General features: G+C 44.9%; 1 protein-coding gene across 1 annotated transcript in view; it reads right to left on the minus strand.

The window, feature by feature from the left end:
- LOC140389026 (uncharacterized) overlaps nucleotides 1-23,060 on the minus strand; it is a 63,140-nt gene that overhangs the window by 23,775 nt on the left and 16,305 nt on the right. Inside the window, exons 2-11 of the mRNA XM_072473192.1 lie at nucleotides 20,202-20,300; nucleotides 19,718-19,807; nucleotides 15,095-15,190; nucleotides 12,650-12,748; nucleotides 12,156-12,251; nucleotides 10,329-10,427; nucleotides 8,566-8,664; nucleotides 5,843-5,941; nucleotides 1,971-2,033; nucleotides 448-546 (exon numbers count right to left, since the gene is read on the minus strand). Of these exons, the coding sequence (XP_072329293.1) occupies nucleotides 448-546; nucleotides 1,971-2,033; nucleotides 5,843-5,941; nucleotides 8,566-8,664; nucleotides 10,329-10,427; nucleotides 12,156-12,251; nucleotides 12,650-12,748; nucleotides 15,095-15,190; nucleotides 19,718-19,807; nucleotides 20,202-20,300 (939 nt within the window). The remainder of the gene's footprint in view (nucleotides 1-447; nucleotides 547-1,970; nucleotides 2,034-5,842; nucleotides 5,942-8,565; nucleotides 8,665-10,328; nucleotides 10,428-12,155; nucleotides 12,252-12,649; nucleotides 12,749-15,094; nucleotides 15,191-19,717; nucleotides 19,808-20,201; nucleotides 20,301-23,060) is intronic.

Here is a 23,060-nt window from a genome sequence, read left to right on the forward strand (position 1 = left end):
TCTGAACCGTGGCGCTGCTCTCCTTCCAGCCATCTTGTTGATTGGGATGGTGTGTGTGGGGGAAGGACATTTTAAGTGTGGCTGCGGCGAATGAGTCCAATGTGCAGCAATCACGGACCCGGCGAAACCGAAGCCATAGCGCTGGAAAACGGTTGCATTCCACGTGGCGATGCTGCTAGCCCTTTTAAAGTTGCTGAATCGGTTCACCTATTGCGCCATTTTTGCTGTCGTAAAACACCATTTGCCACGCCGGCGTCAGCACTTAGTCTCAAAATCGGAGAATCCAGCCCAGAGTTTTTGACCACAGGTAGTGCAATCTTGTCTGCTCAATTATATTTATTGAGTTTACAATATATCAGTCAATATCATTGGTTTCATTTCATTTATGCAACATTTGTAATTTATCCTGTCAATAATATTGGATTGCTACATTACAATAGATCATACCTGTGGACATTTCTGTTATAGTTGTTGGGGAAGTGAACACATGTGTGACTGCTCCTGTTGAAGTGCTTCCTCTTGAGGTTCCAGAAGATGTTGCGTATTCTAATCATAGAAATATTAATTAACAGCGAAAACAGAAATATGATAAATTGTGGACGCGGTTTAGTGATCACATTGAGTCCGGTACGGATCCCTGTGTGCTGGGTGAGTCCCGGGAGAGCCCCAAATCGGGCTGGGCAAGATCCAGAAATGCACATTTAATTGAGCCATTTAAATGAGTCATTCAAATACCCGGACGCTAACTTCACCCAGCGATCAGGAGCAAAGGCCACACCTGCGACAACATGCCAGTGTGCCATTTAGGTCTAGTCTACAGAAACTTGGACCATGCATAACATTTCACAGGGCATTAGAGACCCTGAGTGTTCAGGGACACAGGGTGGTATCCTGGAACCCGGGTACCTTGGCACTACCAGCCTGGTATCCTGGCAGTGCCATCTGGCCAGTGTGCCTGAGTGGCACTGCCATTGTGCCATGCTGGCAGTGCCAGGGATCCGAGAGAACAGGTTGTATTTGTCGGGGGTCGGGCTTGGTGTGGGGTTGCCAATTGGTGAGGGGGTATGAGGGGGAGTTCCCAGTGACTGAGAGAAGTTTCAAGGATGAAGAGGAGGTATAGAAATCTTGGAGGCTGATAAAAGGGGTGAGGGGAAATGACTGGGGCTACTGTATAAATTGGCCCAAATCTGCTCACTAGTAGGAAATCTCTCTGAGTGTGGCCTTGGTGGGGAGAAACAGCCAGAGGCCAAAGGGAACAGCAACATTCTATTGATAACGGAGTGCTTCTCGGCACTGCAGCCACCGAGAAACAACCTACCCAATGCACCCAAAAGTGGACTTAAACCTTTGTCTGCTAAAACATGCCCCGTGAATATAACGCAACATCATTGAGTTGCATTCAAGCAGTTCGATGACTGCATTGCTCACTAAAAATGATTATGCAATCACATAATTTACAGCGGAAGTGAATGAGATTCTTGTATGATGACATTGAAGGAGCGTCAGTTATAACTGATACATGAATCAAGCTTTTATTGGATTTGGGACTAGTCATATCCATGATTAGGAAAGATAGGAATGTCACTGCGTGAGCATGTTTATTGATTTTGTTTTGACATCAAATCTTGAATGAAGAAGTGATTGTAGGCATTGTGACAAGAAGCACAAACATCCCTGTGTTTTATTCGCTTCAGTTCATTTGTGAGATTGCAAAATGGGATTTAAAAATTTGAAATGTGTCCAAGAATTCAAACATGTTTATGGTTCTGGAGATGTCCTGACTTTTAACGGCTGAATTGATATTGTAGCAATGGAAACATAAGGCTATGAAATCATGACAATAGCAAAGGCCTTTACAATTTCACAAATATTGATTGTGATATTCAAGGTGAGATTGGTTCGATGCTTGTTTAACATGTGAGTTATCAGTTAGTGGTTAAACATTGACAATTGGATAGCATTGAAAATACCTGTTGTTTCACTTGTTGATGTTGAAGCTGGAGCGCTTAAATCTGTGGTTACCGTTGTAGATGCTTCAGTTGATGTTGAAATCGATGGTGATATTGCGGTTGATGATAATAGAGTTGTCAGGGAAGTAAAGCAATACTCCAATTAATTACAGCAAAAAGCGCATATGTTGAGCAAGATAAGCTCAATAACATGAATACAAATCATGGGAGAGTTTACAAAGTAAAAGTCAATATCATTAGTTGCATTTCTTTTATGCAAAATGTATCACCAATATTTGTAATTTACCTTGTCAACATTATTGGATTGCTCCATTACAATAAATCATACTTGTTGACACTGCTGTTGTAGTTGTTGGGGTTCAGTAGTGATATGGGTCTATCCAACCCACATTCCACCGGGTCCTTCCCTTTTTGGGGGATTAGTGTGATTACTACCTGTGTCATCGTCTCCGGCAACTCCCCCTTCTGTGGTGCTTCATTAAACGTCCCCAACAGATGTGGTACCAGGTCCGCCGCGAATTCCGCCGGGTACCCATCCGACCCAGGGGCCTTCCCAGTCTTCAAACCTCTGATTCTATCCAGCACCTCCCTCAGCCCCAGGGGCTCCTCCAACGCCTGCCTCTTTGCTTCCTCCACCTGGGGAATTCCAGCTCATCCAGAAATTGCCCCATGTCCCCCACCTCTCCCCCCGGATCCGCCTCGTAAAGTCACTGGAAGTACTTCCTAAATACTTCATTTATCTTCCCTGGCTCCAACACCACACCCCAGCCCCAGTCCGTATCTTCAATATTTCCCTGGACGCAGCCTGCTTCCGCAGCTAGTGCGACAGCAGGCGGCTCACCTTCTCCCCATACTCATATTGCACCCATCTTGCCCTACGCAGTTGCCCTACCGCCCTCCTTGTTGTCAGGCTGTCAAACTGCCCCTGCAACTTTTTCCTCCTCGCCAATCCTTCCACGGTGGGTACCCTCTAATATTCCCGGTCCACCTCCACTATCTCGCTCACTAGACGGTTATGTTCCTCCCTCCTTTCCTTATCCGCACAAGCCTTAACCAAAATAATTTTCCCCGGACCACTGCCTTCAGCGCTTCCCAAAAAAATGGCTGCCGACACCTCCCCATTCTGATTCAACACCACATGCTCCTTAATCGCCGCCCGCACATTATCACAAAAACCTCCATCCGCCAACAATCCCGAGTCAAACCTCCACCCCAGCCTCTGCTCTCGTCCCGTTCTAAACCGAATCTCCAGCCAGTGGGATGCATGGTCCGAGATAATGATCCCCGCATACTGTACCTTCTCCACCCCAACCAAAATCTCCCGACTCACTACAAAGTAATCAATCCTGGAATACACCTTATCGACGTGTGCAAAGGAATACTTCCTTCCCCCTGGGTTCTGAAAGCGCCATGGGTCCACCATACCCATCCTCTCCATAAACCCCCCCCAGCTCCCTTGCCATTCGTACCCTACCCATCGACCTGGGGCTCGATTTATCCACCCTCGGCTCTAGGACACAGTTAAAATCTCCTCCCATGATCAGGTGCGTGGCCAAATCCGGGATCGCTGCCAGCAACCCCCTCATAAAACCCACATCATCCTAATTTGGGGCATACACATTTACCATCACTACCAGTACCCTTTCCAATACCCCACTCACAATCTCAAATTTCCCACCTGGATCCCTCACCTCCTTCACACACACAAATCCCATTTTTTTCCTCATTGAAATCGCCACTCCCCTCGTTTAAAATCAAACCCCGAGTGAAAAACCTGCCCGACCCACCCCTTCCTTAACCTAACCTGGTCCTTCACACAGAGGTGCTTCTCCTGCAGAAAGACCACCCCCGTTTTCAGGCTCCTGAGCTGCGCGAACACCCGTGATCTTTTAACCGGCCCATTCAGTCACCGGACGTTCACGTTACCAGTCTTACCGGAGGCTTGTGCCTCCAATCCCCTCTGCTGTCCGTCACCTTCCCTACTTAACTCCCACCCCCTTAATTCCACCCTATACCTAGCCATCCCAGATGGACCATTCCTCCACCCCTAACCATGTCATCTCTCACCCCCTGCCACGTCCCAACAACCACCCGCCCCCTCTCCCCCTTCCTCCCCTCTCGGCCTTCTCCCCCATCACCTCACTTCCATTCACCAGCATAGCCTGCTAGCGCGGCGTCCCCTGCCCAAAGGCATCTCCCTGTACCTCCCCCCCCACCCCCGCACTCCTCAGCTCAAGAAGGCTCCCTTTTGACCTTACCCTCCCCCACCCAAACAAGCACTTTTCCTGAACTCCAGGCAGCCTTCTCCAAAAGCACAAAAGCAAACAAACAAATGTTCAGCACAAACAGTCCCATAAAACAGGGGGTGTGGGGACATCCATCCCCACATAAACTCTTCACCCCTACAACCCCGTAACTCAACATTAAACAGCAACCCACACCCCCAAAAAATACGAAAATCCCCCAGTCCCTACCCCCGACTGCAATCATGCTCCCAACCTTTACAAAGTGCCAGCACCGCAGTTCCCCAGCATTGTCCGCTCAGTTCTGCCCCAGTTTATGCTCCTTAATGAAATTTTCCGCAGCATCTGGAGTCTCAAAATAATACTCCCGGCCTTGGAACGTCTTCCATAATTTCGCCGGGTAGAGCACCCCAAATCTGATCTGCCACCGGTGCAGCACTGCCTTGGCCTTGTTGAAGCCTGCCCACGCTTTGCCAACTCGGCTCCGATGTCCTGATAAATTCGGACCCTATTCCCCTCCAGTCGCAGGCATACATCTCACTGGCCCATCGCAGAATCTTCTCTTTCTCCACAAATTTGTGGAGTCTCACGGTCATCGCCCGTGGTGGCTCCCCAGCTCTCGGCTTCTGCCTCAGTGACCTATGTGCTCGGTCCACTTCAGGCACCTTACCTAGCACCCCTTCTGCCACCAGTCCCGCCAGCATCTTCGAGATGTACCTCATGGCACTCACACCTTCCACTCCTTCAGTCAGGCCCACGATTCGCGGGTGCTTCATTGTCCTTTTCATCGATGGATGAGAGAGTTTCATCGATGGTGAGGACATTCTCCTGCTCCTCCACCTTTGCCCTCAATGTTTTACACAGGATCCCGAGGAGCCCCACCTCCGCCTCCAGAGCCACCACATGATCACTATGGTCCGAGATCACTCCTTCGATCTCCCGGATCTGCGACACCTGCACCTCATGACACCTCCACCCATTCCAGAGAACTCTGCGAATACCCGGACGCCAGATTCACCCGGCACCCATGAGCAAAAGGCGGCACCTTCGATGGCTTTTGAGCGATCCTCACACATTTCCTTCCTCTGCTGGCAGAATTTGTCTTGAATAAATGGCATCAGCTCCGCCATCTGGGGCGGTCAAGCTTGCATCAGCCTTTCCCCGCCTGCATGCTTACAGTGGCTGCTGCAGCAAAGGTTCCCTCCAACTTTTCAGCCAACTCTCTCACTGTTTTCAGCTGGGTCTGACAGCCAGCACACATACCACTCCCGGGGGAAACTATTCCTCCAACATTCACCAAGCCTTTTCATCAAAATTCCAGCCAGTATCAGGTAAAAAGAGCTTTTTTCTGTGCCTTTCAGCAGGGGCTGCCCAGTGTGTGACCACTCACTCCATGGTCACAACTGGAAGAACATATTGAATTCTTAAGTACATGTTACAAGATGCCTTGCTGTAAACATACAGTTTTTGACTACAGACAGTCAAATTTGTCTGTTCAATTTTATTTATTGAGTTTACAAAATATCAGTCAATATCATTAGTGGCATTTCTTTTATGCAAAAGGTATCATCAACATTTGTAATTTATCTTGTCAATAATAATGGATTGCTAGATTACAATCGATCATACCTGTTGTCACTGCCGTTGTAGTTGTTGGGGAAGTGAACACAGTTGTGACTGCTTCTGTTGAAGTGCTTTCTTTTGAGGTTGCAGAAGATGTCATATATTCTAATGATACAAATGATAATTAACAGCGGAAAACAGAAATATGATAAATTGTGGGCGCGATTCAGTGATCACCTTGCGCCCGGCACGGAACAGGAGTACTGGGTGAATCTAGGGAGAGCCCCAAATCGGGCTGGGCAAGATCCAGAAATGCTCATTTGAATGACCCATTTAGATGAGTCATTCAAATACCCGGACGCCAGATTCACCCGGCACCCATGAGCAAAAGGCGGCACCTTCGAGAACTCGCCAATGCGTCATTTAGATCTGGTCTACACAAACGTGGACTGCGCATAATGGCACCTTGGGCACATCTCACCAGGCATTAGAGAATCTGAGTGTTCACGGACACAGGGTGGTATCCTGGAACCTGGGCACCTCGGCACTACCAGCCTGGTATCCTGGCAGTGCCACATGGGCACCTGTAATTGCCACTCTGACTCTGCCAGGGTGCCTGGATGGCACTGCTAGGGTGCCATGATGGTACTGCCAGGGATCCTGGATTTCAGGTTTTATCTTTCATGGGTCCGGCTTGGAGGGGCTTTGCCAATTGGTGAGGGTGGGTGAGTGGGAGTTGCCAACGTCCTAGAGAGGTTTGGAGGGTGACGAGGAAGTGTAGAAATCTCAGAGATGGATAAAAGGGGTGGGGGGAAATGATTGGGGCTGCTTTGCAATTTGGCCCATATCTGCGATCTGCTCACCAGTAGGAAATCTCTCTGAGTGTGGCCTTGGTGGGGAGAAACTCCCAGAGGCCAAAGAAAACGACACCATTCCATTGAATAGTGGAGTGCTTCTCGGCACTGCAGCCGCCTAGAAACACCCTGCCTAACACACCCAAAAGTCGACTTAAACTTTTGTCCGCTGAATCGTGTCCTGTGAAGAATATGCACTAACATCACCAAGTTAAATTCAAGCAGTTCGATGACTGCATTGTTCGCTAAAAATGATTATGCAATCTCATAATTTACAGTGGAAGTGAATGAGATTTCTGTATGATCAAATTGAAGGAGCGTCAATTATAACTGATACATGAATCAAGCTTTTATCGGTTCTGGGACTCGACATATCCATTATTAGGAAAGATAGGAATGTCACTGCGTGAGCATGTTTATTGAATTTGTTTTGACATCAAAGTTGAATGAAGAGGTGATTGTAGGCGTTGTGACAAGAAGCACAAACATCCCTGTGTTTTATTAGCTTCAGTTCATTTGTGAGATTGCAAAATGAGATTTTAAAATGTCAAATGTGTCCTTGAGTTCAAACTTGATAATTGTTCTGGAGATGTCCTGACCTCTGATGGCTGAACTGATATTGTAGCAATGGAAATATAAGGCTATTCGCAGGCATTGATTCATGAAAATACCAAAGGCCTTTACAATTCCACAAATATTGATTATGATATTCAATGTGAGACTGGTTTACTGCTTATTTAAGATATGAGTTCAGTCATGGGAGTGTCTCTTTAAGAAAGGTTTTTGTCTTATCACATGGCTTCAATTATGTCATTGTGTGGGTGGAGCTGGGCTGTGGCTCTGGTGGGTTCTTGGTTTCGCATTCACATTTGGCAGCTTTGGACTCAGAAGAGAAGTTTATTTTTCCGTCTGTCTCTCTATCTTCATTTAAAAAGCTGTTCCAGACTGCTTGGTAACTAAAAAGAGATAATTGCTTTCTGGAAGGAATTCAAATCTGCTGTTTGCAAAGGGGACCAGAGTATCGGTAACAACAGTCTGAGACAAGTGAGAATGCAGTGTGCTGGGCCATGCCTTTGATAAGAGGTTTCTAGTTTTACTTGGATTTCCTTATTGAATTGGAACAGTGGGAATTCATGAAGGATCATACGTAGATTTCTGTATCTGTGTGGGGTCTTTACCTTCGTAATTGATACAAATTCTTGCTGTGTGTTTATACAAATGTTAACAAAATTCTTCGAATAAAGCTTATTTTTTTGAGTAAAAACGCCTAAAAAGTCCGTTGAATAACTCCTGAAAGGCAGGCTCTTGTGCTCATCCTAGCTAAATTCAACAAAAAGTTATAGGTGAGGTGAACTCCACAATATACTGTGGAGTTTTTGAAACTGTGCCCCATAACAGTTATCAATTAGAGATTGGACATTGACAATTGGATAGCAATGAAAATACCTGTTGTTGCACTTGTTGATGTTGAAGCGCTTAAATCTGTGGTTACCATTGTAAATGGTTTAACTGATGTTAAAGTCAAAGGTGATGTTCCAGTTGATTATAATAAAGTTGTCAGTGAAGTATAGCAATATTCCAATTAATTACAGCAAAAAGCACATAAGTTGGGCAAGATAGGTTGAATAACATGAATATAACTCTGGGAGATTATAAAATTTGAAAGTGCTGTGATACTTATTCGGAGACTATCCTAGACCTCCAAGTTAACGAGTACATATTGGATTCTTAAATACGTTGTTACAAGATGTTTCTCTGTAAATATAGAGTTTTCGACTACAGGGAGTCCAAACTTGACTGCTCAATTTTATTTATTGAGCTTACAAAAGATCACTCAGTATCATTGGTTGCATTTCTTTTGTGCAAAAGATATCAACAACATTTGTAATTTAACCTGTCAATAATATTGGATTGCAACATTACAATAGATCATACCTGTTGACGCTGCTGTTATAGTTGTTGGGAAAGTGAACACAGTTGTGACTGATCCTGTTGAAGTACTTCCTCTTGAGGATCCAGAAGATGTTGTGTATTCTAATCATAGAAATGTTAATTAACAACGAAAAACAGAAATATGATAAATTGTGGGCGCCATTCAGCGATCACCTTGCGTCCGGCACGGATCCGGGTGTGTTGGGTGAATCCCTGGAGACCCCAAATCGAGGTGAGCAAAATCCAGAAATGCACATTTAAATGAGCCATTTCAATGAGACATTCAAATACCCGGTCGCCAGTTTCCCCCGGCGCCCAGGAGCAACAGGCCACGAGACTTCGCCAGGGTGCCATTTAGGTCTGGTCTACACAAACGTGGACCAAGCATAATGGCACCTTGGGTACATCACACGAGGCATTAGAGACCCTGGGTTGGATTCTCCACTCTGCCGCGATACGTTTCTGTTCCGCCTGTTCCATTATGCCAGCCAGTCAATGGGGTTTCCCATTGTAGGGCAGCCCCATGCTGTTGAGGAAAACCCCGGGCTGCTGGCAAAACGGAGCATCCCGCCAGCGGAGAATCCAACCCCATGAGAATTCAGGGACACAGTGTGATATCCTGGAACGCAGGCACCTAGGCACTACCAGCATGCTATCCTGGCAGTGCCACCTGGGCACATGACATAGCCACTCTGACACTGCCAAGGTGCCTGGGTGGCATTGCCAGGGTGCCATGCTGGCAGTACCAGGGATCCTGGATGTCAGCTTGTATCTGTCAGGGGTCGGGCCTGGTGGGGCTTTGCCAATTGGCAAGGGGGGGTGAGGGGGAGTTCCCACTGGCCCAGAGAAATTTGGAGGGTGAAGAGGAGGTGTAGAAATCTCGGAGGCTGATAAAAGGTGTGGGGGGAAATGATTGGGGCTGCTGTGAAATTGGACCATTCTGCGATCTGCTCACCAGTAGGAAATCTCTCTGAGTGTGGCCTTGGTGGGGAGAAACTCCCAGAGGCCAAAGCAAACAGCATCATTCCGTTCATACTGGAGTGCTTCTCAGCACTGCAGCCACCGAGAAACAACCAACATAATGCACCCAATAGTGAACTTAAACTTGTGACCGCTGAATCATGCCCCGTAAGGAATAAAGAGCAACATAACCGAGTTAAATACAAACAGTTTGATGACTGCATTGTTCACTAAAAATGATTATGAAATTGTATAATTTACAGCGGAAGTGAATGAGATTCTTGTATGATCTCATTGAAGGAGCATCAATTATAACTGATACATGAATCAAGCTTTTATTGATTATGGAACGAGACATATCCATTATTCGGAAAGATAGGAATGTAACTGTGAGTATGTTTATTGATTTTGTTTTGACATCAAATCTTGAATGAAGAAGTAATTGTAGGTGTTGTGCCAAGAAGCACAAGCATCCCTGTGTTTTATTCGCTCCAGTTCATTTGTGAGATAGCAAAATGAGATTTGAAAATTTGAAAGTGCTGTGATACTTATTCGTAGACTACCCTGGATCTCCAAGTTAAGGAGCACATATTGTATTCTTAAATACATTGTTACAATCTGTTTCTCTGTTAATATAGAGTTTTTGACTACAGGTAAACCAAACTTGTCTGCTCAATTTTATTTATTGAGTTTACAAATTACCAGCCAATATCATTGGTTGCATTTCTTTTGTGTAAAAGGTATCACCATCGTTTGTAATTTATTCTGTCAATAATATTGGAATTCTACATTAAAATAGATCATACCTGTGGACATTTCTGTTATAGTTGTTGGAGAAGTGAACACAGTTGTGACTGCTCCTGTTGAAGTACTTCCTCTTGAGGTTCCAGAAGATATTGTATATTCTAATGATAGAAATGTTAATTAACAGCGGAAAACAGAAATATGATAAAATTGTGGGTGCGATTCAGCGTTCACCTTGGGTCCGGCATGGATCCAGGGGTGTTGGGTGAATCCCAGGAGAGCCCCAAAACGGGCTGGGCAAGATCCAGAAATGTACATTTAAATGAGTCATTCAAATACCCGGACGCCAGATTCACCCGACGCCCTAGAACAAAAGCGCGCCCACGAGACCTCGCCAGTGCACCATTTAGATCTGGTCTACACAAACATGGACCATGCATAATGGCACCTTGGATACATCTCACAGGGCATTAGAGACACTGAGTGCTCAGTGACATAGGGTGGTATCCAGGAACCCGGGCACTTTAGCATTACCAGCCTGGTATCCTGGGCACCTGCTACAGGGCTCTGACACTGCCAGTGTGCCATTCTGAAGTGCCAGGGATCCTAGATGCCAGATTGTATCTGTCAGGGGTGTGGTCTGGAGGGGCTTTGCCAATTTGCGAGGGTAGGGTGAGGGAAATATTCCCAGTAGCCGAAAGACGTTTGGAGGGCGAAGAGGAGGGGAGGCTGATAAAAGGGGTGGGGGGAAATGATTGGGGCTGCTGTGCAGATTGGCCCAAATCTGCGATCTGCTCACCAGTAGGAAATCTCTCTGAGTGTGGCCTTGGTGAGGAGAAACTCCCAGAAGCCAAAGAAAACGTCAAAATTCCATTGATACCGGAGAGCTTCTCGGCACTGCAGGCGCAGAGATACAACCTGCCTAATGCACCCAAAGGTGGACTTAAACTTTTGTCTGCTGAATGGTGCCCCGTGAAGAATATACACCAACATCACCGAGTTGAATTCAAGCAGTTCGATGACTGCATTGCTCACTAAAAATGATTATACAATGGCATAATTTACAGCAGAAATTAATGAGATTTTTGTATGATGCCATTGAAGGAGCGTCAATTATAACTGATACATGAATGAGCTTTTATTGGTTACGGGACTAGTCATATCCATTATTTGGAAAGATAGGAATGTCACTGCGTGAGCATGTTTATTGATTTTGTTTTGACATCAACTCTTGAATGAAGTAGTATAGAACATAGAACATACAGTGCAGAAGGAGGCCATTCGGCCCATCGAGTCTGCACCGACCCACTTAAGCACTATCCCCGTAACCCAACAACTTCTCCGAACCTTTTTTGGTCACTAAGGGCAATTTATCATGGCAAATCCACCTAACCTGCACGTCTTTGGACTGTGGGAGGAAATCGGAGCACCCGGAGGAAACCCACGCAGACATGGGGAAAACGTGCAGACTCCGCACATACAGTGACCCAGCAGGGAATCGAACCTGGGACCCTGGCGCTGAGAAGCCACAGTGCTAATCACTTGTGCTACCCTGCTGCCTAGTGATTTGTTGTGACAAGAAGCACAAACACCCCTGTGTTTTATTAGCTTCAGTTCATTTGTGAGATTGCAAAATGAGATTTAAAAATTTGAAATGTGTCCAAGAATTCAAACATGTTGATGGTTCTGGAGATGTCCTGACTTTTGATGGTTGAACTGATATTGTAGCAAGGGAAATGTAAGGCATGAAATCATGAAAATAGCGAAAGCCTTTACAATTCCAGAAATATTGATTCTGATATTCAAGGTGAGACTGGTTCGCTGCTTGCTTAACATATGAGTTATCAGTTAGAGGTTAAATACTGACAATTGGATAGCACTGAAAATACCTGTTGTTTCACTTGCTGGTGTTGAAGCTGAAGTGCTTAAATCTGTTGTTACCGTTGTAAATGATTCAGTTGATATTGAAGTCGAAGGTGATGATCCTATTGATGATAATAGAGTTGTCAGTGAGGTAAAGCAATACTCCAATTAATGACAGCAAAAAGCGCATAATTTGAGCAAGATAAGTTCAATAACATGAATACAAATCATGGGCGTTTTTAACATTTATTAGTGCTGTGATACTTCTTCGGAGACTACCCTGGATCTCCAAGTTAAGGAGTACATATTGTATTCATAAGTATGTCGTTACAAGGTGTTTCGCTGTAAATGTAGTTTTTTTCGACAGAGAGTACAAACCTGTCTGCTCAATTTTATTTATTGAGTTTTCAAATTATCAGTCAATAGCATTGGTTGCATTTCTTTTATGCAAATGGTATCACCAACATTTGAAATGTATCCTGTCAATAATATTCGATTGCTACATTACAATCGATCATACCTGTTGAAACTGCTGTTATTGTTGTTGGGGAAGTGAACACAGTTGTGACTGCTTCTGTTGAAGTAATTCCTCTTGAGGTTCCAGAAGATGTCGTATGTTCTAATCATAGAAATGTTATTTAGCAGCAAAAATCAGAAATATATTTTTATATTTTTTATTTTTATAATAAATTTAGAGTATCCAATTCATTTTTTCCAATTAACGGGAAATTTAGCGTGGCCAATTCACTTACCCTGCACCTCTTTTGGGTTGTGGGGGCGAAACGCACCCAAACAAGGGGAGAATGTGCAAACCCCACACGGACAGTGACCCAGAGCCGGGATAGAACCTGGGACCTCATGGCCGTGAGGCAACCGTGCTAACCACTTGTGCCACCATGCTGCCCGGAAAATAAGAAATATGATAAATTGTGGGCGCGATTCAGCGATCATCTTGTATCCGGCACAGATCTGGGCGTGCTGGGTAAAAGCCGTGAGAGCCCCAAATCGGGATGGACAAGATCCAGAAATACACATTTAAATGAGTCATTCAAATATGCGGACGCCAGATTCATCCGATGCCTACGAACAAAAGCGCGCCCCCGAGACCTCGCCAATGCGCCATTTAGGTCTGGTCTACACAAACGTGGGGCTGGTTTAGCACACTGGGCTAAATCGCTGGCTTTTAAAGCAGACCAAGGCAGTCCAGCAGCATGGTTCAATTCCCGTACCAGCCTCCCCGAACAGGCGCCGGAATGTGGCGACTAGGGGCTTTTCACAGTAACTTCATTGAAGCCTACTTGTGACAATAAGCGATTTACATTACACGTGGACCACACATAACAGCACCTTGGGTACATCTCGCAGGACATTAGAGACCTTGAGTGTTCAGCAACACATGGTGGTATCCTGGAACCTGGGCACCTTGGCACTACCAGCCTGGTATCCTGGCAGTGCCACCTGGGCACCTGCAAAAGCCATTATGACACTGCAAGGTGCCATGCTAGCAGTGCCAGGGATCCTGGATGCCAGGTTGTATCTGTCAGGGGTCGGGCCTGGAGGGGCTTTGGCAATGGGTGAGGGGTGGTGAGGGAGAGTTCCCAGCATCCTAGAGAAGTTTGGAGGGTGAAGAGGAGATGTAGAAAACTTGGAGGCTGATAAAAGGGGTGGGGGGGAAGTGATTGGGGCTGCTGTGCAAATTGGCCCAAATCTGCACTCTGCTCACCAGTAGGAAATCTCTCTGAGTGTGACCTTGGTGAGGAGAAACTCCCAGAGGCCAAAGCAAACAGCAACATTCCATTACAGCGGAGTGCTTCTCGGCACTGCAGCCGCCGAGAAACAACCTGCCGAACGCATCTAAAAGTGGACTTAAACTTTCGACCGCTGAATTATGCCGTGAAGAATAAACAGCAACATCACCGAGTTGAATTCAAGCAGTTTGATGACTGCATTGCTCTTTAAAAATGATTATGCAATCGCATTATTTACAGTGCAAGTGAATGAGATTTTTGTCAGATCATTGAAGGAGCGTCAATTATAACTGATCCACGAATAAAGCTCTTATCGGTTATGGGACTAGACATATCCATTACTAATAATCTTTATTGTCAGAAGTAGGCTTACATTATCACTGCAATGAAGTTACTGTGAAAAGCCCCTAGTCGCCACATTCCGGCGCCTGTTCGGGTACAATGAGGGAGAATGCAGAATGCCCAAATTACCAAATAGCGCGTCTTTTGGGACTTGTGGGAGGAAACCGGAGTACCTGGAGGAAACCCACGCAACACGGTGCAGACTCCATACAGACAGTGACCCAATCAAACTTGGGACCCTGGAGCTGTGAAGCAACAGTGCAACCCACTGTACTACCGTGCTGCCCCTTAGGAAAGATAGGCATGTCACTGTGTGAGTACCTTTATTGATTTTATTTTGACATCAAATCTTGAATGAAGTAGTGATTGTAGGCGTTGTAACAAGAAGCACAAACACCATGGGCAGGATTCTCCGAAATGGAGGCAGAGTGTTCGCGCTGTCGTGAACGCCGTCGAGGCCGTTCTCGCCGCTTTGGTGAATCGCGGGAGCGCGGCGGACCGGCGTCGCGGGAAAATTTGGCGACCCAGGCGATTTTCCCAACCGGCGCAGGAGCGGAGAATCGCGCCCCCTGTGTTTTATTCGCTTCAGTTCATTTGTGAGATAGCAGAATGAGATTTAAAATTTTGAATTGTGTCCAAGAATTCAAACATGTTGATGGTTCTGGAGATGTCCTGAAGTTTAATGGCTGAACTGATATTGTGGCAATGGAAATGTAAGGCTATTCGCAGGCATGAAATCATGAAAATAGCGAAGGCTTTTACAACTCCACAAATATTGATGATGATATTCCAGGTAAGACTGGTTCACTGCTGGTTTTATGTATCAGTTATCAGTTAGACACTGAACATTGACAATTGTATAGCATTGAAAATACCTGTTGTTTCACTTGTTGCTGTTGAAGCTGAAGTGTTGAAAGCTGTGGTTACCATTGTAGATGGTTCAGTTGATGTTGAAGTCGATGGTGATGTTCCTGTTGATGATAATAGAGTTGTCAGTGAAGAAAAGCAATATTTCAATTAAATACAGTAAAAAGCGCATAAGTTGAGCAAGATAAGTTCAATAACTCATGGGAGATTTGAAAATTTGAAAGTGATGGTTCTAAAACGGTCATAAAAGCTAGCAAAGAGGCATTTGCAAGACATTTACTGTCATGACAGACAACGGTCCATGTTTTGACATCTGCATGTGGACAGAAATCTCACAAAGGTAAGATTTTCAGCATATCTCTTCGAGCCCACTGCATCCACAATCTAATGGGGAAGGTGAAAATGATGTGCACATAGCGACGCAATTGCTCAAGAAATCGTTGGATTCAAGAAGCGATCCATTCTTAGCTCTACTCAGCTACAGAGCTACACCACCAGCCCATCACAGCTCAACTGATGAATCGACAGATACGTACTACATTACCATATTTACCAAGAGCAGATCCTGATCATGACGATGATGTGCAGAAAATGAAGCAAAATAAGCAAACACAGCAGCGTTACTACAACAGGACAGCGAACGATGTAGCAACGCTAGAACCAGGAGGTAATGTGCAGGTTGAGATTCTAACTGGAGGCTGGTCTTGCATGGCACATGTGATTCATCAAGCAGCTCCACACTCACACGTCATTGTGAGAGACGAAAGTTCTATCCTATAAAGCAATCGTAGATCGCTTCTCAAAGTGAAGGCAGCTCAACTTGTATTTTCACACATAGAGCTTGACACAGAGCTACTCAAGACACCTGCTACACCACAACAGCGAGATGTTGTAACACCAGTAAAGACACGACATCTGATGAACAACCACGATTGAGAAGGTCCACCCATATCAAAAAGAAACCAAACAGACTCAATTTGTGAACTGTTAAAAAGGGAGAAATTGATCACTTCAATGACAGTGGTCATTCAACCATGCATAGAACATGCAATGCTCATACCATGTATATATGTTTACACAAGTCTCCAAACATTTTCAAAGGAAGGGGGATGTAACAATGTGGATATTGTATGGGAGATGAAGGGTTAACAATTTCATGTAAATACATCTAACCACCAGGTGGTGCTCAAGAGCAGTCACGTCAGATCACATGACAACCCGTGATTCGGGGAGAAGGTGTTTCGGTGTGAGAGAGTAGTCGTGTATTTGAGAGTTCTATAGATTTAGGTATAGCGTAGTTTATTTTAGCAACCTGTGTACTTAGGAATACCTTCAAATCTAGTTTAAAGGAGTGTTAATAAATAAGCTTTGCTAATTAACATAGCTTGATGTTTTTTCTTGAACACTTCACATCCAAGCCATCCTTACAAAGAAAACAGAGAACATCGCACTTCGCCCTACCAGTTTGGCATGCTGGCAGTAACACCTGGGCACCTGGCATTGCCACTATGACACTGGCAGGGTGCTAGCAGCACTGTTGGGGTCAGGCAAGAAGGGACCTTGCCAATTGGCGAGGGGGGGTGAGGGTGAGTTCCCAGCGGCCCAGAGAAGGCTGCAGGGTGAAGAGGAGGTGTAGGAAGCTGAGGGGGTGGTGCTGAAAGGAGTGGGAGGTAACGATCATGATTTGCTGTGCAAATTGGCCCAAATCTGCGATCTGCTCACGAGTGGGAAATCTCTCTGAGTGTGGCCTTAATAGGGAGAAACTCCCAGAGGCCAAAGAAAACAACAACATTCTGTTGATAGCGGAGTGTTTCTCGGCACTGTAGTCTCCGAGAAACAACCTGCTTCATGCACCCAAAAGTGGACTTAAACTTTTGTCTGCTGAATTGTGCCCAGTGAAGAATATACAGCAACATCATCGAGTTGAATTCAAGCAGTTCGATGACTGTATTGTTCACTAAAAATGATTATACAATCTCATAATTTACATCAGAAGTGAATGAGATTCTTGTATGATCCCACTGAAGGAGTGTCAATGATAACTGATCCATGAATCAAGCTTTTAATAACAAGAATAATCATCTTTATTATTGTCACAAGTAGGCTTACATTAACACTGCAATGAAGTTACTGTGAAAATCTCCTAGTCGCCACACTACGGCGCCTGATCGGGTGCAGTGGAGGAGAATTCAGAATGTCCAATTCACCTGACGGCACACCTTTCAGGCCTTGTGGGAGGTAACCAAAGCACCCGGAGGAAATCCACGCAGACACGGGGAGAACGTGCAGGCTCTCACAGACAGTAACCCAAGCTGGAATTCGAACCTGGGACCCTAGCGCTGTGAAGCAACAGTGTTAACCATTGTGCTACCGTGCCACCAACATCAACCAACTGGTTGATACCGGCTGATGTTGCTGTTGACGATAATAGAGTTGTCATGAAGCAAAGCAAAAACATTTAAATGGAGCAAGATAAGTTCAATAACATGAATATAAATCATAGGAGATTTAAAAATTTGAAAGTGCTCCGATACATTTTCGGAGACTACCCTGGATCTCCAAGTTAAGACGTACATATTGTGTTCTTAAGTACATTGTTACAATATGTTTCGCTGTAAATATAGAGTTTTCAACAAAGGGAGTACATAGGGAGTACAAACATGGCTCCGCAATTTTACTTGAGTTTACAAAATATCAGTGAATATCTTTGCTTGCATTTCCTTTACGCACAAGGTATCACCAACATTTGTAATTTATCCTGTCAATAATATTGGATTACAACATTGCAATAGATCATATCTGTGGATGCTGCTGTTGTAGTTGTGGGGGAAGGCTTCTGTTGAAGTGCTTCCTTTTGAAGTTCCAGAAGATGTCATATATTCTAATTTTAGAAATGTTAATTGACAGCAATAAAACAGGAAATGAAATGAAAATGGTAATATAAATTGTGGGATTGATTCAGCGATCTTGCGTCCGGCATGGATTCAGTCATGCTGGGTGAATCCCAGGAGAGCTCCAAATCGGGCTGGGCAAGATCCAGAAATGCATATTTAAATGAGCCATTTAAACGAGTCATTCAAATATCCGGACGCCAGTCTCACCCAGCGCACGGGAGCTAACAGCCGCGAGACTTCGCCAGTGCTGGTCTGGTCTACACAAACATGGACCATGCATAATGGTATCTTCGGGGCAACTCACGGGCATTGAGCATTCAGGGACACAGGGTGGTATTCTGGGACCCGAGCACCTTGGCACTACCATTCTGGCATCCAGGCAGTGACACTTGTGCACCACTCTGACACTGCCTGGATGCCAGCAGCAATTCCAGAGTGCCATGCTAGCAGTGCTGTGGATCCTGGATGCCAGGTTGTATCTGTCAGGGGTCGGGCACGGAGGGGCTTTGCCAATTGGTGAGGTGGGATGTGGGGGAGCTCCCAGCAGCTTAGAGAATGTTGGGGGTGAAAAGAAGGTGTAGAAAGCTGGAGGGCGGGGTGCTGAAAGGGTTGGCGGGAAATGATCAGGGCTGCTGTAGAAATTGTCACTCGAATCTGTGTTCAGCTCACCAGTCTGAATGTGAGCTTGGTGGGGAGAAACTCCCAGAGACCAAAGAAACCGCCAAACCTTTATGGAATAGTGGAGTGCTTCTCGGCACTGCAGCTGCCGAGAAACACCCTGCCGAACACACCCAAAAGTGGACTTAATCGTGCCCGTGAAGAATAAACAGCAACATCACCGAGTTGAATTCAAGGTGTTCATTTACAGCATTATTCACTAAAAGATGATTATGGAATTGTATAGTTTGCAGCGGAAATGAATGAGATTGTTTTATGATTACATCGAAGGAGCGTCAATTATAACCGATACATGAATCGATACATGAATCAAGCTTTTATTGGTTATGGGACTAGTCATATCCATTATTAGGAAAGATAGGAATCTCACTGCCTGAGCATGTTTATTGATTTTGTTTTGACATCAAATCTTGAATGAAGTAGTGATTGTCGGCGTTGTGACAAGAAGCACAAACACCCCTATGTTTAATCGCTTCACTTCATCTGTGAAATAGCAAAATGCGATTTTAAAATTTGAAATGTGTCCAAGAATTGAAACTTGTTGATAGTTCTGGTGTTGTCCTGAAGTTTGATGGCTGAACTGTCATTCCACCGTTGATAAAGATACACACAAAACATATCGGTATTCAACTAGAATGATGATTTATTGTCAAACACGCGGAAAGATAACTCACTGATTTATACAGACAAATTTACTTGAATTCCAAGGGCGCTACTCTAAGTGCAACTATCCTGTTTTACGTCCTCCTACCAACTGACTGGTCACTCCAGTCCAGTGATGCATGTCTCTGGCCGGAGTTCATAACTATGATTACATGTACTGGTATGTAACTTTATACATCTCTACAACTATATACATTTATGTGTGCATGCATATCACCACAAACTGATATTGTAGCAATGGAAATGTAAGGCATGAAATCATGGAAATTGTGAAAGCCTTTACAATTTCACAAATATTAATTATGATATTCAAGGTGAGACTGGTTCACTGCTTGTTTAAGATATGAGTTATCAGTTAGAGGTTAATCATTGAAAATTGGATAGCATTGAAAATACCTGCTGTTTCACTTGTTGATGTTGAATCTGAAGTGCTTAAAGCTACCGTTGTAAATAGTTGAGTTGATATTGAAGTCAAAGGTGGTGTTCCTGTTGATGATAATAGAGTTGTCAGTGAAGTAAAGCAATACTCCAATTAATTACAGCAAAAAGCACACAAATTGAGCAAGATAAGTTCAATAACATGAATACAAATCATGGGAGATTGGAAAATTTGAAAGTGATACTTTTTCGGAGACTACACTGGATCTCCAGGTTAAGGAGCATATATTGTATTCTTAAGTACGTTGTTACAAGATGTTTCTCTGTAAATATAAAGTTTTTGACATCAGGGAGTACAAACCTGTCTGCTCAATTTTATTTATTGACTTTACAAAACATCAGTCAATATCATCGGTTGGTTTCTTTTACGCAAAAGGTATCACCAACATTTGTAATTTATTCTGTCAATAATATTGAATTGCTACATTACAATAGATCATACCTGTTGACGTTGCTGTTGTAGTTGCTGGGGACGTGAACACAGTTGTGACTGCTCCTGTTGAAGTGCTTCTGCTTGAGGTTCCAGAAGATGTTGTTAAATCTAATCATAGAAATGTTAATTAACAATGAAAAACAGGTTAAATGATAAATTGTGGGTGCGATTCAGCAATCACTTTGCCTCCGGCACGGATCCGGGAATGCTGGGTGAATCCCTGTAGAGCTCCAAATCAGGCACGGGCATTTCATTCTGTGAGATGGGTAAATGAGACTTGACAATGGCTCTGGAGATCGAATTTGGTGGCAGGACTGATGCCATAGCAATGGAAATGTGAGGGTGTTCACAGGTAGGATACCATGAAAACAGAGAAGGCCTTTACAATTTCAAAAAATATTGATTACAATATTCAAGATAAGACTTGTTCACTGTTTATTCAAAATATGTGTTATTAGATTAGAGATTGAACATTGACAGTTGGATTGCTTTGCAAATACTTGTTATTTCACTCGTTGAAGATGAAGTGGTTAAAGATGTGATTACAGTTGTAGATGGTTCTATTGATGTTGAAGGCAATGATGTGGCTGTTGATGATAAAAGAGTTGGCAGGGAAAAAAAGCAATCATCACGTTAATTGCAGCAAAATAAAGAGATCAGGGTCAGCATTAAATGAAAAAAGACCTTACAAAAATGCAAAAGCAGCAAAAATAGGAAAGATACAAGGACTAGCAAAGGGCTACAAAGCAACTTATACGAGCTATTAAAAGGGATTGTCAAAGGCACTTGCAAAGGACATCAACATCAATAAAAAGTTTTATATTTACATAAAGGGAAAGTGGGTGGAAGGGAGCAATGTGGGCCTTCTGAAGACTAAAAGTGGGGTTATTGTCAGTAACTATGGGGAAATGGCAGACATGTTGAATAATACTTCACCTCAGTATTTACAATCAATAGAAAGGGAGGATAGCTTTCTGGAAGTTCTGAGGGCATTAATAGTGGATCAGGGACAAGGACTAAATAAAATTAATGTAAGCAAAACATTGATAATGAAGAAATTAATGGAACTAAAAAGTGACAAATCCCCAGGGCCTGACGGTTTCCATTCAAGAGTGTGAAAGGAAGGAGGGGAGTACATTGTAGATGCCCTAACTGTAATCTATCAGAGGTCCCTGGATTCTGGAGTTGTCCCTCTGGATTTGAAAACTGCGATATTCAGGAAGCGAGTCAGAACATGCAAATATGGCAGAATTTTGCCCACATGAATCTGGAGCAATTCTCAGTCCCACTGGCGTTGGATTTGCTGGGGCAGTAGACTCAAGCCCACCATCGTAAACAGAGCCTGGGAGGAGGTGGTAAAAGCGGTCAATGCTGCCAGCCTCACAAGAGGCCTGGAACCCAGTGTCGAAAGAAGATCAACGACTTCCTTAGGGCAGCTTGGGTGAGTCACTACTTCTGTGTCCCTGGAATCACTCCTGTCGCTCAATCCTCACATCACCCCCCCACTCCCCTGCAGCAATCCAAAACCCACCTGCCCGCATCTCCCTTACTTCTCACTCTTCACCAACACTTGTACTGTCCCCTTTGGCCAGGTGCCTTGCACATGCATGCCACCAGCTGCAGATCCCCTGTAGAACTTGCCTCCATGTGTCTCACCATGTTGTTTATGTGTCCCCTAGAACAAGACAGCCCATAATTGCAGGAAGCGGAAGAATACCGGCAGGATCATCCCGGACCTCAGAGTCCAAACCCCCGTGCAGTTGAGGGCGTTGGACCTAATGGGTAGATGGGAGGGGTGTCTCAAATGTGGTCAGTATGCAGCAACCGAGTGAGCCCCCAATGCAAAATAAATTCCAGCAGCAAGTGTGTCACCCCTCTCTCACTGACCACTCATTCCTAAAATCTCACCTAGTCTCTTGTCTTTTATCTTGCAGGACCACCATCTGACGATGCTGGGTAATCTGTGCTACCTTGCCCCAGCCAGATCCCCAGCACACCCTGGAGGACCAGTCCAGGGAAGATACCAACGTTTAGTCACTGCTGTCACCTGCACCATACACCATCGCCGAGACTTTCACCTCAATGGGACATTTTGGTTACCTTCTGGTGCACACTTCGCACATGCTGCTGCACATCAGATGGAGGCAGGGACTCCAGAAAGGGTGGACGGTCGGAGGGCTGGCGGGTCCCAGGCAACAGCTAGAGTCCGCACAGGCATTGCTCATTTAGAAACTATGATCCCATCGCTGCTAGAGATAAGACACAGAGCCACAATTTACCGGATGGGGTGCCTGCAACTTTCCAGCGCCTACAGGTGCAGCTGGAGGAGGCCTAGGGCAAGCAGAGCCATGGGTCAAAACATCAAAGGCCTGGGGCACATTGTGTGATTGATGGCTTAGGAGCTTGATAAGGGAGCCCAGTCACAGGCAGAAATGTCCCAGGTCCACATAAATATTGCTGTGATACTCCAGAACTTGGCCCAGTCACAAAGGGTCATGGCTGAGGGTGTCAAGAGCATTGGTCAGGCGCTGACATGGCAGATGTGCAAGGGGACAGAGCACAGTGCCAGAGAGACATGGCTGAGGCAGTGAGGGACATGTGTTACAACACCCTTGGCGAGTGCGCGGTCAATTCCTGCCCCACGGACCCTGGAGTCCCAACATAAATGAATTAACCAGTGATTTGTATTTTCCGAAATAGATGAAAAGGTGAACATATAAGGAAATAACATGATAATGGTCTACTAGACTACCTAACCCCAAGACCCCCCATCCCACCCTCTACCCGGACACACACAAGACAGACACACGGTAACGTTTGGCAAGGAATAAAAAAGCAGAAATTAAAGGGATAGGTCTGAGATGAGTC

The sequence above is a fragment of the Scyliorhinus torazame genome, chromosome 14, assembly GCF_047496885.1.
Source record: "Scyliorhinus torazame isolate Kashiwa2021f chromosome 14, sScyTor2.1, whole genome shotgun sequence".
Classification (NCBI taxonomy): Eukaryota; Metazoa; Chordata; class Chondrichthyes; order Carcharhiniformes; family Scyliorhinidae; genus Scyliorhinus; species Scyliorhinus torazame.